The 14,190-nt window shown below is 54.0% G+C and overlaps 2 protein-coding genes across 5 annotated transcripts in view; both read right to left on the bottom strand.

Moving 5' to 3' along the window:
* The window catches only part of ATP9B (ATPase phospholipid transporting 9B (putative)), a 79,725-nt gene extending 78,223 nt beyond the window's left edge, over positions 1 to 1,502 (bottom strand). For 3 of the 4 annotated variants that reach the window (XM_054382021.1, XM_054382023.1, XM_054382022.1), the window contains exon 1: positions 1,408 to 1,502. In XM_054382021.1, the coding sequence (XP_054237996.1) occupies positions 1,408 to 1,502 (95 nt within the window). The remainder of the gene's footprint in view (positions 1 to 1,407) is intronic. The other variant, XM_054382020.1, reaches the window with a different exon arrangement.
* Positions 1,503 to 9,564: 8,062 nt separating this feature from the next.
* Positions 9,565 to 14,181, bottom strand: SALL3 (spalt like transcription factor 3; the record flags this gene model as incomplete). Its single annotated transcript, XM_054381942.1, has 3 exons — positions 9,565 to 9,996; positions 12,571 to 12,911; positions 13,128 to 14,181. Coding segments are annotated over 3 exons (1,827 nt in total), but the record flags the coding sequence as incomplete, so codon positions are not given.
* Between the last annotated feature and the right edge of the window lie 9 nt (positions 14,182 to 14,190).

The following is a 14,190-nucleotide window of genomic DNA, read 5'->3' as shown; positions in this document are numbered from 1 at the left end:
ATAGCCCTGGGACGCTTGCTGGTGGCACTACCACCAACTTTACCCTTGCTGACCACAGCTGGAGAGGCAGGGAGGAGGTTCTGAAAGTCAAAGCAGTGCTCAGGAAGGGACTGCAGAAAACCAGCAGGACACCCACGAAGTGTGTGGGAAGAATGGGGAGCCAAGGAACGTCCAAACCCTCTTTGCTCCAAACCCCGACAGAGCTCTCCAGGGGCTCATGCCAGGAGACCCCTCCCCATCTGGTGTCTTTCAAGGAAATTCAGAGCCATTTCAATCACAGAACTGTCAGGGCTGGAAGGGAGCTCCAGGATCAGCCAGTCCCAACCCCCTGCCATGGGCAGGGACACCTCACACCACAGCAGGTTGCTCATAGCCACATCCAGCCTGGCTGCAAAAACCTCCAGGGATGTGGCTTCCACCACCTCCCTGGGCAACCTGTGCCAGTCTCTCACCACCCTCATGGAGTAAAACTTCTTCCTAACATCCACTCTGAATCTCCCCATTTCTAGTTTTGCTCCATTCCCTCTGCTCCTATCCCTACCTGACACCCTCAAAAGTCCCTCCCCTGCTTTCCTGGAGCCCCCTTCAGACCCTGGAAGGCCACAAGAAGGACTCCTGGGAGCCTTCTCCAGACTGCACAACCCCAACTCTCTCAGTCTGTCCTCAGAGCAGAGCAGCTCCAGCCCTCTGCTCATCCTCGTGGCCCTGCTCTGGACACCTTCCAGCCCCTCCAGATCCTTCCTGGGACAGAATCATAACTCCTTACCCTCATGAAGGTTTTTCCCACTCAGATACACACTAACCACACCCACACCGACTCCCGAGCCCCCTTCTCGGCAGCCAAACCCCTGCCCGCCCACGGCGCCCGGGAGCTGCTCAGGCTCCGCGCTGGGGCTGCCCCTGCGGGCGGGCATCCGGCAGGGCCCAGGGCCGCTGCCAGCGCAACCCCGGGTGGGGACTCTGCGGCACCGCCCCGGGCACAGTCAAACTGCGCGAGGGGGCACCCGGCACCGGCCTGGGACGGGCGGGGGACGGGCGGGCAGGACCGGACCCGGCAGTGTTAACGGGCGGGCAGAGGCCTGGAAGTGCCAGGGGGCTGTCGGCATCGGCCTGTACCGCGCGGGGGACGGGCGGGCAGGACCGGACCCGGCGGTGTCAGGAAGAGGTCGGGCGGAGGCCTGGCAGTGCCAGGCGGCTGCCGACACCGGCCTGTACCGGGGAACAGACGGACCGAACCCGGCGGTGTCAGGGAGCTGCAAGCACCCGCCCGTACGGGGCAGAGGGATGGACGGACAGGTCCCGGCGGTGTCAGGGAGCGGACAGGCGGGCAGACGGGCGGCGGAGACTGCGGAGGGGAGAAGGCGGCGGCGGCGGGGGACGGAAGGAAGGCGGCGGTCGGGTCCGTACCTGCTGTGTCGCTGCTGCGCGGCGGCGCCGCTGTAGTAGGCCGCTCTGCGCTGGCTGCTGCGCGGCACGGGGCGCAGCGGGATGCCGGCCGCCATCTTGGGGGCGCCCCCCTACCGCCGCGGGCCCGGCCGCTGCGTGCCGCCACCGCTGCTGCTGCCGCGGGCCCCTCCGCCGCCTGCCGCCTCCGCCGCGCTCCCGCCACACGCGCAGGGCACGGCACGGCCGCCGCCGCCTGACGCCGGGAAGAAGGAAGCGGCGGGGCGGGGACCCGGCGTAAACAAGGGGGCAGGGCCCGGAGGAGGGACCGGACCGGGCAGGGCTGGGGTGGTTGGGAGCTCACAGGATGTCAGGGGTTGGAAGAGACCTCTGGAGAGCTTCCAGTCCATGCCCCTGCCAGAGCAGGACCAGAGAATCCAGCACAGGGCACACAGCAACACATCCAGACAGGGCTGCAAAGGCTCCAGACAAGGAGACTCCACAACCTCTCTGGGCAGCCTGCTCCAGGCCTCTGGCACCCTCCCAGGGAAGAAGTTCCTCCTCCTGCTAAGGTGGAACCTCCTGCGCTGCAGTTTCCATCTATTGCCTCTTGTCCTATGCCAGGCTGCAGCTGAGCAGAGCCTGTCCCTGTCCCCTCCCTCCTGACCCCCCGACCTCAGCTCTTGAGAGACATTGAGCAGATCCCTCTCAGCCTTCTCCTCTCCACACTAAGCACCCCCAGGGCTCTCCTCCCCAGGCACTGCTCCAGGCCCTTCAGCATCCTTGCAGCCCTCCCTTGGACTCTCTCCAGCAGCTCCCTGTCCCTCCTGACCTGGGCAGCCCAGAGCTGGATGCAATATTGCAGGGGAGGTGTGAGCAGGGCAGAGCAGAGGGGGAGGAGAAGCTCCCTGGCTCTGCTGGCCACACTCCTCTGAATGCCCCCCAGGATCCCCTTGGCCTTCTTGGCCCCCAGGACACATTGCTGTGCCATGCAGAACTTGCTGCCCACCAGCACTCCCAGCTCCTTCTCCTTGGGGCTGCTCTCCAGCAGATCCCCTCCCAACCTGTCTTGCTGCAGTTGATTCTTCCTGCCCAGCTGCAGGACTCTGCACTTCTTGTACCTCATTAGGTTCCTCTCTGCCCAGCTCTCAGTCTGTCCAAGTCTCTGAATGGCCTCACAGCCCGCTGCAGTTTTTTCTTCCTTCTCAGATGCTGTCCTCTGCCAGCTGCTGTGGGGGTCACTTTGAGTTGGAGGAGAGCTCTGTAGGTTATCTGCCCTGTGGTCAGCACAGACATAGAGTCGTGGAAGGTTAGGGGTGGAAAGGACCTCCAGAGAGCATTGAGTCAGAACCCTCTGCCAGAGCAGGGGCACCCAGGAACACAGCCAGGGGTTGGAAGGGACCTCTGGAGATCATCCAGTCCAAGCCCCCTGCCAGAGCAGGGGTACACAGGGCAGGGCACTCAGGAACACAGCTAGGAGTTGGAAGGGACCTCTGGAGATCACAGAATCACAGAATCAACCAGGTTGGAAGAGACCTCCAAGATCATCAAGTCCAACCTATCACGCAACCCTATCCAATCAACCAGACCATGGCACTGAGTGCCTCATCCAGGCTCTTTTTAAACACTTCCAAGTGTGGTGACTCCACCACCTCTCTGGGCAGCACATCCCAAGGGCCAATCTCTCTGTCTGGGAAGAATTTCTTCCTAACATCCAGCCTCAGCCTCCCCTGGCACAGCTTGAGATTGTGTCCTCTCATTCTGTCACTGGGTGCTGGGAGAGGAGACCAACCCCCACCTGGCTACAGCTTCCCTTCAGGCAGCTGTAGACAGCAATGAGGGCTCCCCTGAGCCTCCTCTCATGCAGTCCAATTCCCCTGCCAGGGCAGGGCACCCAGGGCAGGGCACACAGAACACATCCAGGTGGGGTTGGAAGCTCTGAAGAGCAGGAGACTCCACAACCTCTCTGGGCAGCCTGCTCCAGGGCTCAGCAGCCTCACACTAAAGAAGTTTCTCCTCATGCTGAGGTGGAACCTCCTGGGTTCCAGTTTGTGTCCATTGCTCCTTGTCCTGTCACTGGGCACCACCAAGAAGAGCCTGGCTGACCACAGGGCAGGTGACCTACAGAGCTCTCCTCCAACTCAAAGTGACCCCCAGAGCAGCTGGCAGAGGACAGCATCTGGGAAGGAAGAATAAACTGCAGCGGGCTGTGAGGCCATTCAGAGACTTGGACAGACTGAGAGCTGGGCAGAGAGGAACCTAATGAGGCACAAGAAGAGCTTGCCCCCCACCCTCAGATATTGATAGGCATTGATCAGGTCCTCTCTCAGCCTTCTCTTCTCCACACTAACCAGGAGTCCCCAGGGCTCAGCCTTTCATCCTAGCAGAGATGTCCCAGTCCCTTCAGAATCCCTTAGTCCTCTGCAGCTAGAAGATGCTCAGAGCCCCAAGCCAGCTGGTTCCAGGCATGGGACATCAACCACCTCTCTGGGCAACCTGGGCCAGGCTCCCACCAATTTCCTCCTTCTCTCTACTCTTCGGGAGGTTCCCATTGAACTCCAGAAGGAAATTGTCCTCCAGGAGAAGAGTCAGACACTGGGATCCTGTCCCAAGGGCAGCAGTGGTGTCCCCTGCCCTGGGGACTCAGCCAGGATGCTGGACCAGCTCATTTCAACCCTACTGTTACCCACAAAGGTTGGGCCAGATGGTCCTTGGGGTCCCTTCCCACCTGGCATTTTGGGGCTCTGTGTGATTCCCCTTTTTTAAACCCATCAAAGCCTTATCCTGTCCCAACAGGCCCTGCTAAAACATCTACCTGCTGGCCTCTGCTGGGGGAAGTTGCTTTTATAGACTCCTTTAGGTTGGGAAACACCTCCAGGACCCTCAAGTCCAGGACCCAGACCTTTCAGACTGAGATGCTGCGGCTCCTTGGATGCTTTGTGCCTTAGAACTCCTGCACCTCAGAATCAGAGGAGAATGGTTGGGCCTGAGGCACCACAGCAGGCTGGAGCTGTCTGCTGGGCTGGAGGTATTGATGGAATGCTCTGAGAGCTGCTCAAGGGCATCACGAGGAGGACATGGAACTGTTGGAGAGAGTCCAGAGGGGGGCAAAAAATTACCCCAGGGCTGGAGCAGCTCTGCTGGGAGCACAGGCTGAGGGAGCTGGGGGTGTGCAGCCTGCAGAGGAGAAGGCTCCAGGGGCACCTCAGAGCTGCCTGCCAGGACCTGAAGGCATCCTGCAGGAAGGTTGCAGAGGAGTCTGTAGGACACCCATGATTGTCATGAAGTCTGTAGGAACCCCCTGATCCTTGGGGAATCTGTAGGACCTCTCCTGCCCCTCCCAGCTGCCTGCCTGTGAGAACTCAGCTGCCCCCTAGTTCTGCCTTGCCCAGTCAGATCATTTCCCCATTACCATTGCTCCCTATCTGGGGCCATCTGCGGTGCTGCTTCCCCCTGGCAAGCAGAGGAGCTCCTGGTGAGCAGGGGGCACAGCAACCTTGAGCAGAGCCCAGAGCAGCTCAGTTCCAGCAGGCAGAGCTTTGTTCCATCCCACACAAAGCTGTGGAGCCTCAGCTTGGCCTGGGCCTATCAGGTAGATTCCTGAGGGTGCTCAGGACGGCATCAGGTTGCACCATCGCATCCTGGCGGGGTCCTCTTCCCCTCTTTCATTCATTCATTCACTCACAGGTGGAGGCTTCCTGGATTTCTGTGAAAAGAATTGAAGTCTCTTTGCAGTTGTAAAGAATAGAAACCCTTTCCCTCCCTCCCCACTCCCCTGCCCTCCCCTACCCCCCGATGCTGTCTTTATCCAGCCTGGGAATTCATCTGGAGCAGCCCAGGGATGAAGAATATCAGTGAGCATCGAGGCACAGGATGGAGAACACCAAGCACAAAGCAGAGCAGGGGACAGGAAGAGGTGGAGGTGGGGGAGAGAATTCGGGTGGAAGCCTTTTAACCTCAGCCAGGGGCCAGGCTGGAAAATCACAGAAATAAGTGATAAAAAAAGGCTGGAATTCGAGAGAGGAAGAGAGGGAGAAAGGAGGAGGAGGAGAGGGAGGAGGAGAGGGAGGAGAAGTAGAAGGAGGAGGAGGATGAGGAGGAGAGGAAGAGGGAGAGGTGTTCGAGGCCAGGCTAGGTGAGGTTTTGAGCAGCTGAGTCTAGCTGAGAGTTGTCCCTGCCCATGGCAGGGGAATGGAACTGGATGACCTTCAAGGTCCCTTCCAACCCAAACCATTCTGTGAATCTTTGAATCCTTGAATCCCCTCCTTTCAGTCCTCCAATCCCTCAGTCTTTGAATCTCCTTTAAATCCTAAAACCTCTTCTGAATCCCCTTTGAACCTTCTTTGAATCCTTGAACCTTTGAATCTTGAGCCCCCTTTGCATCCCCTTCGAACCCCTGAATCCCCTTTGAGTCTTCTTGGAATCCTTGGACCTTCGAATCCTTGTGTTAGACTGGAGCTGAGGAAGAAGTTCTTCAGAACCAGAAGCTCTTCTCTGGATATCTCTCTAGCTATAGATATCATCAATACAGCTCTGGATATCTCTCTAGCTATAGATATCGTTATCAATACATCTCTAGATACCTCTCTAGCCATAGATATCTACTTATCAATATGGATCTAGATCTCTCTCTAGCTATAGTTATCAATATAGCTCTAGATAGCTTTCTAGCTATAGATGTCTAGATATCAATATAGATACTGATATCTCTCTAACTATTGATATCTAGATATCAATATCACTCTAAATATCTCTCTAGCTATAGATATCATCAATATAGCTCTGGATATCTCTCCAGCTTAGATATCATCAGTATAGCTCTGGATATCTCTCCAGCTATAGATATCATCAATATAGTTCTGGATATCTCTCCAGCTATAGATATCATCATTATAGCTCTGGATATCTCTCCAGCTATTGATATCTAGAGATCAATATAGTTCTAGATTTATAGCCTCTAGCTATAAATATGTAGTTATCAACAGATATTAATATCTCTCTAGCTATAGATATCTTTATCTAGCTCTAGATACCTCTCTAGCTATATATAGCTATCAATATAGCTTTAGATCACTCTCTAGCTAGAGATATCTAGTTATCAATATAAATATTGATATCTCTCTAGCTATGGATACCTAGATATCAATATAGCTCTTGATATCTCTAGCTATAGATAGCTAGTTATCAATGTAGGTACTGATACCTCTCTAGCTAGTTATCAGTATAACTCTGGATATCTCTCTAGCCATAGATATCTAGATATCAATATAGATATTGATACCTCTCTAGCTATAGATATCTAGGTATCAATGTAGATATTGATACCTCTCTAGCTACATATCTTAGTTAGCACTATAGATATTGATACCTCTCTAACTAGATCTATATATCAATAGACATATCACCATATCAATGCAGATCTCTCTCTATCAATGCAGATCTTTCTCTATCTCTGGATCCCTTCTCTCTCTAGCCATCTCTCTCCAGATCTCTAGCTCTGGATCCCTTCTCTCTAGCCACCTCTCTCCAGATCTCCAGACCTTCCTGTGGCCTTCCAGGATCTGAAGGGGGCTCCAGAAAGCTGGGGAAGGACTTTTGAGGGTGTCAGGTAGGGATAGGAGCAGGGGGAATGGAGCAGAACTAGAAATGGGGAGATTCAGAGTGGATGTTAGGAAGAAGTTTTACTCCATGAGGGTGGTGAGAGACTGGCACAGGTTGCCCAGGGAGGTGGAAGCTTCATCCCTGGAGGTTTTTGCAGCCAGGCTGGATGTGGCTGTGAGCAACCTGCTGTGGTGTGAGGTGTCCCTGCCCATGGCAGGGGGTTGGAACTGGCTGATCCTGGAGGTCCCTTCCAGCCCTGACAGTTCTGTGTATGAAAATGAAGAGCTTGCCAGCAGGTTATACAAACATTACCTCTTTATTGTACAGCTCTTGATAACATGGAGTAAGTTCCTCACAACTTCTTTACAACGTTGTGAACAGTTCCAAGTCGGTGCCTACCGCTTGTGCCTGGAACTCGGTTTCCAATCGTTCAGCTAAAGTCCAACACTACAGCAGTTTTGTTTCTCTTTTTTTTAAATTTTATCTCATTTTATTTTTTTTAACTTTTTTTAATATATATTTAATAGAACAACTGTCCACATAGCAGCTACAAATATTTAAATAAAGTCTTTTTAAAAATAAAATTAAAAAAAGGAAGGAAAAAAATAAAAGGAAGAAGAAAGAAAAGAATGGAGAAAAAGGGAAAAAAGGAAGAAAAGAAGGGAAAAAGGGAAAAGAAAAAATGGAGAAAGAGAAAAAAGGAAGAAAAAAGGGGAAAAGGGAAAAGAAAAAAAAAGAAGAAAAAAGAAAAAAGGAAGAAAAAAGAAAAAAGGGAAAGAGAAGAAAAAAGGAAGGGAAAAAAGGAAGTATAAAGAAAAAGGAAGAAAAAAGAGAGAGAAAAAAGGAAGAAAAATAAAGGGAAGAAAAAAGAGGAAGAAAAAAGAGGAGGAAAAAAGAAGGGAAAAAAGGGAAGAAACAAAAGGAAAAAAGAAACAAAAAGTAAGAAAAACAAGAGAAGGAAGACAAGGAGAAAAAAAGAAAGAAGAAAAGAAAGAAAAAAGGAAGAAAAAAAAGAAGGAAAAAAGGAAGAAAAGAAAGAAGAAAAAAGAAAGGAAAACAGGAATGAAAACAGGAAGGAAAAGAAAAAAAGAAAGATAAAAGAGGGAAAAAGGAAGAACAAAGGAGGAAAAATAAAGAAAAAAGAGGGAAAAGGAAGAAAAAAGAGAGAAAAGGAAGGAAAAATAAAAAAGGAAGAAAAAAGATAAAAAGGGAAGAAAACCAAAAAAAAGCAGTAGAAAAGAAAAAGAAAGGTTTGTTACTGACAGGTACTTGCACATGAGGAGCATGCTATCATTTTTTTTCCCCAAGAAAACTTCACAATTTTGTCTGCTTGGAGAGAATCAAAACAAAATCTGCTTGGAAAAAAAAAAAAGAAAAAGGAAAAAAACCCCAACCCAAATAATAATTAAAACCAAAATTCACATAGCCAGATGTATTTTTTTTTTTGTTTAGTTTTGTTTTTGCAGTACAAAAAGCTTCATTTTCAGGGTGGCGTTTGTGGTTTGTTTCGGGGGGCGGGGGGCTGGGATATTGTCTGTTACCCGCATAATCTTACCATTATAAATACTACAGACAAGGATATTCTCATCATACACAGCCAGGTGGGGGCAGGGAAGGGGGGGCACTAAAATCACTTTAGTTCTTTAAGATTAAGAGTCCTAAAAACCAATAGGTCCCATGCCTGCTAACTAACTGGAACAAAAAGAAAACCAGCGAAGGAGGAGTGGTGGTGGTGGAGTGACGCCGCCAGGGTGAGGCCCCCCCCTGCCCTGTTCTTCTTTTTCCCTCAGATGAGGTTTTCTCAGGAGCAAAGTGGACGTAGACGTCTTAGTCTGTTCCTGTCCCTCTGTTTGTTCCTGTGTTTGTTGTTTGTTTTTTTAGTCCCTGTTAAACTAAAAGGTTTCAAAAAGTCCTCAGCAAGAGTCAAACTTGCTGGGGCGAAGGGGGGTGGGGGAAAGAAGTACCATGCAGAGATCTTGCAAGACAACTTTTTATCAGCAGCCACGAAAAGAGTTATGGATTTCTGCTGGGGGTGAGGCTTCCAGGGCCCCCTAAGCAGGTCAGGTCAGGTCAGGAAACCCAATGCTCAGCTTGGGAAGCTGGATATGGAAAGGAACCAGCTTGGGAAGCTGGGTGCAGAACAGGACCAGCTTGGGATGCTGGACATGGAACAGGACCAGCTTGGGCAGCTGGATGCAGAGCAGGACCAGCTTGGGACGCTGGACATGGAACAGAACCAGCTTGGGACGCTGGACATGGATCAAGACCAGCTTGGGATGCTGGACACAGAGCAGAACCAGCTTGGGATGCTGGGCATGGATCAGGACCAGCTTGGGATGCTGGATGCAGAGCAGAACCAGCTTGGACACTGGACGCAGAGCAGGACCATCTTGGGATGCTGGATGCAGAGCAGGACCAGCTTGGGATGCTGGATGCAGAGCAGAACCAGCTTGGGATGCTGGACACGGAGCAGGACCAGCTTGGGATGCTGGATGCAGAGCAGGGCCAGCGCTGTGTGGAGGAGAGGTCCAACAGTCACTGGTGGGGCGGTGGTGGTGGGTGGGGGTGGTGTGGATGTGTTTAATTGATGCCAATCTCTTTGTTGTCCTCGATGAACCTGGTGAAGGGGCGGCTGGCTCCCGTCTCAGGGCTGGCTTTGTCCAGGCTGACGATGGGAGGGCTGCCGCCGGTGCGAGCTTTGTCCATGCTGCCGGCCAGGCTGCCCAGGGCAGGGATGGCGCCGCCGGCCAGGCTGCCGGGCAGCTGGGGGATGCCTCCATTCTGTATGACAGAAATCTCGTTGTTCTTCATGGCCAGGCCATTGGTGATGGCCGCGGCATACTGGTTCCAGAAGCTGGGGTCCACGTTCATGGCGCGGGCAGCCAGGTCCTTCTGGAACATCTCGGAGAACTTGAGGGCGTCGCCACCCAGCAGGGCCATGGGGTTCTCGACGGAGAGACGGCGGCCCCGGCGGGCCGGGGCGTTATTCCACATGTGGGTCCCCATGTGAACCTGGGGGGGAGCATAAGAAAGGGGGCAGGGGGAGACAAGAAGCAGCCCTGGGTTAGCAGGTTCTTGGTGGAGCAGCTGACCTGAGACACTACTGCACGCGGAGTCACTTTGAACTCTCCGGAGAGCAGGAGGCTGAGAGGAAGATTTGATAAACATTTTGAAATGTCTGAGGGGTGGAGGTCAGAGGGGAGGGGAGGCCCCAGCTGAAATGTTGCATCCAGCTCTGGGCTGCCCAGGTGAGGAGGGACAGGGAGCTGCTGGAGAGAGTCCAAGGGAGGGCTGCAAGGATGCTGAAGGGCCTGGAGCAGTGCCTGGGGAGGAGAGGCTGAGAGCCCTGGGGGTGCTTAGTGTGGAGAGGAGAAGGCTGAGAGGGATCTGCTCAATGTCTCTCAAGAGCTGAGGGCTGGGGGTCAGGAGGGAGGGGACAGGGACAGGCTCTGCTCAGCTGCACCCTGGCATAGGACAAGAGGCAATGGATGGAGACTGCAGCCCAGGAGGTTCCACCTCAGCAGGAGGAGGAACTTCTTCCCTGGGAGGGTGCCAGAGGCCTGGAGCAGGCTTCCCAGAGAGGTTGTGGAGTCTCCTTGTCTGGAGCCTTTGCAGCCCTGTTTGGATGTGTTGCTGTGTGCCCTGTGCTGGATTCTCTGGTCCTGCTCTGGCAGGGGCTTGGACTGGAAGATCTCCAGAGGACCCTTCCAACCCCTAACATCCTGGGATCTGTAAAATTGCCTTTTCGTTCACACCAAACACAGAGCCACTCCGGTTCCAGCACACTCCTAAGGCCCAGCCAACCCACACCAAGCCAAACCCAGCTCCATGGCACTTTTCCAAACTGCATTTCTTTCTTCTCACTGAAAGCATTAAATGCAGCACCTCGAGGAGGTCTCCTCTGAGCTCAGACCATTCCGTATGCAAGCTGGAAGTTCTCACGTGCTGAAGATTTCCAAGGGCCTTGCTTGCACGAGGAGAGGGGTGGGTTTTCTTTTCCTGCCCTTCTCCATTATGTCATAGAATAGGTTGGGTTGGAAGGGGCCTTCAAGGTCATACAGTTCCAACTCCCTGCCATGGGCAGGGACACCTCCCACCAGCCCAGGTTGCTCAAGGCCTCATCCACCTTGGTGGCCTTGAACACCTCCAGGGAGGGGGATATCCACAGCCTCCCTGGGCAACCTGTTCCAGCGTCTCCCCACCCTCACTGTCAGGAATTTCCTCCTAATCTCCAGTCTCAATCTGCCCTCTTCCAGCTTTCTGTTTCTTGCCTCCTTCCATAACAGCTGATCTAATGCCAGAGGCATCGATTCTTTCCTTTGCATCGTTTATTGAGCATTTGTTGTGCTAAAAATAGACCATTTTCCAAAAAGAAAAATAAATATGTCAGAATGTACTCCCCAGGCTGTGTCCCGCTGGCTTAACTGGACTGTGGGAGTCGGAGGGGCATCAGTCCTGTGGCAGCTGGCTGTGAATCAGTGGGAAGCAGCTTTCTACCCTGCAATGGCTGCAAATGGAACCCGGAGAGGCATCCAAGAGGCTGAAGGAGCTCTGCCTTCATGCTTTACAGTGAGGCTGTTTGGCTCTGATGGGCCATGAGCCCTGCCAGGACCTGCCCCTCATCTGGCTGTGTGGGGGGCACCACACCTGGCAGGAGAACCTGTGACCAGAAATGGTTCTGAAGCTCTCATCACTGCACAGCCACTTGGATCCTAGAATCAGTGAACTGTTTCAAGTTGGAAAAGAGCTCTAAGGTCACCAAGTCCAACCATCACTTCAGCCTGGTGGAAGCAGAATCTAACCACCACTGCACAGCAAACGTAGCCTTGGAGCTCCTTTTTCCTTTGGGACAAACGCTCAGTGCTGAAACCTGCTGAGCTCAAGCAAGGCTGAACATGAGCCAGCAGGGTGTGCCCAGGTGCCCAGGAGGAGCATCCTGGCCTAGATCAGGAATGGTTTGGCCAGCAGGACCAGGGCAGGCATTGCCCCCCTGTACTAGGCACTGGTGAGGCCACACCTTGAATCCTGGGTTCAGTTTTGGGACCCTCACTCCAAGAAGGACATTGAGGAGCTGGAGCTTGTCTGGAGGAGGGCAACCAAACTGGGGAAGGGGCTGGAGAAGAGGGGTGGAGAGGAGCAGCTGAAGGAGCCGGGGATGTTTGGTGTAGAGAAGAGGAAGCTGGGAGGAGACCTCATTGCTCTCTACAGCTCCCTGAGAGGCCAGGTGGGGGTCGGTCTCTTCCCTCTAGTCTCAGGTGATAGGGCGAGAGGCAACAGCCTGAAATGGTGCCAGGGGAGGGTTAGATTGGAGAGAAGGAACAATTTCTTTGCTGTAAGAGTGGTCAGGGATTGGCACAGGATGCCCAGGGAGGTGGTGGTGGAGTCCCCATGCCTGGAGGCATCCATGAAACCTGTGGCCATGGTTTGATGGCCACAGTGGTGCTGGGCTGACGGTTAGACTCCACGACCTTAGAGATCTCTTCCAACCCCAAACAACTCTACCATTCTAGGTGCCTTAAGCCTTTTATTTTTCTTTTTCCACCCCCACACACTTCCAAGCCTTGACAGTTTCAGGTGGCCTCTTACCTTCAGGTTCCCCTTTGTGGTAAAAGCTCTACCACAGATTGTGCAACCAAAGGGTTTTTCACCGGTGTGGGTGCGCTCGTGTATCTGCAGCGCGCTGGCTGAGGAGAAGGTCTTCCCACACGACTGACAGTTGTGCTGCTTGGGGGTCCGGCGAGGGGGGGGCGCCAGCATGGGGGCGATCCCCGGACTCATCACTGTCTGTGGCGCAGCAGGAACCTGGATTCCAGCTGGGAGCGAGGCGACCTCGCCCAAAGAGATCGGCTTGCCGTGGCCGTTCACTTCCACTTTGATCGTGGTGGGTGCGGTGCTGGTGACCAGGCTAGGAGTACTTTGGCTGGGACCTAGAGCAAAGTCGGGTTCAGAGAACTGAGAAGGCAGCTCCCGCAATCCGTGCGTCAGTAAGTGCTGCTTTAAATTACCCAGGGTGGAGCAGCCCCGGCCGCAGAGCCCGCAGACAAACGGACGCTCCTTGGTGTGGCTGCGGTGGTGGATTTCCAAGGCACTCTTGCAAGCAAAAGGCTTGCCACAGACATTACAAACGGGACTCGGACACTTACCACGTTCTCTGTTCAGGAACAGCAGGCTAAAAGGAGCCTCCTCTTTGATCGTCGGCCTGCCCGGGGTGCTGAGGAGGGGGGTGGCAGTGGCGGCGGCAGTGGTGGAGGTCAGGTCCAAGGCGCCTCCATTTTCACCGGCGGGTAGGGGGCTGTCCGGCTTCTCTGTCTTGAGTTGTATCTCCGGCGGCTCCTCCTGGGTGCTGAGCCCCGGGGACTTGGATCTGAAGCTCTCGCTGTTGCTGTGGACAGGAGACAGAGCTTGCATGGAGGAAGAGGACTCGGACATGGCAGGGCTGCCTGCACTCTGGCTTTCCAGGTCGCCCACGGCCGACGAGGAGTCATTGCTCAGGTGGTCACTCTCCCCCGAGCCATTCTCCATGGATTTCAAGCCGGCCAGCTGCTGGCAGTTCATGACGGAGTCGATCATCTTCATCTGGTTCTCCAGGGCGGCGATGCTGGAGATCACGGATGGCGGTGACGATGGGCAGGACCCAGAGTAGGATATGAGAGGTTTGGAGGAGTCGCTGGCCACATCCTTCAGCTCCGGGTCCTCCTCCATCGAGTTCTCGTCGATGTCGTCATCGAAGTTGCTCAGGGCATCGAGGTTCTTCTCATCGTAGGAGAGCTCTGAGTCCATGGCATCCTGGAAGCCCTCCGGCAGCGGTGTGTTGGGGATCTGGCCCCCCATGTGCATCCGGATGTGCTGCTGGAGGACCACGGCATTGGTGAACTTCTTCTGGCAGATGGGGCAGGAGTGCTGGACCCTCAGTGGTGGCTTGGCGCGGTGGACCCCGAAGTGGGTCTTGAGGTTGCCTTTCGTGGTGAAGGCACGGCCACAGATCTTGCACTTAAAGGGCCTCTCCCCCGTGTGCGTCCGGTAATGCATCTTGAGGGCGCTCTGGCAGCTCAGCACGCGGTGGCAGATGACGCACTGGTTGGGGTCTGTCATCTTCTTGTCGATGTTCTCCACCAGCTGCTGCAGCTTGGAGGTCTCGGAGGTTTGCATAGAATCTAGCAGGCCACCGAAGGGGAACTTGGCCTTGAACTGGTCAGGGGCCGCCGC

This window comes from Indicator indicator, chromosome 6 (assembly GCF_027791375.1).
Source record: "Indicator indicator isolate 239-I01 chromosome 6, UM_Iind_1.1, whole genome shotgun sequence".
Taxonomy (NCBI): Eukaryota; Metazoa; Chordata; class Aves; order Piciformes; family Indicatoridae; genus Indicator; species Indicator indicator.
This window is presented reverse-complemented; position numbering and strand designations above follow the sequence as displayed.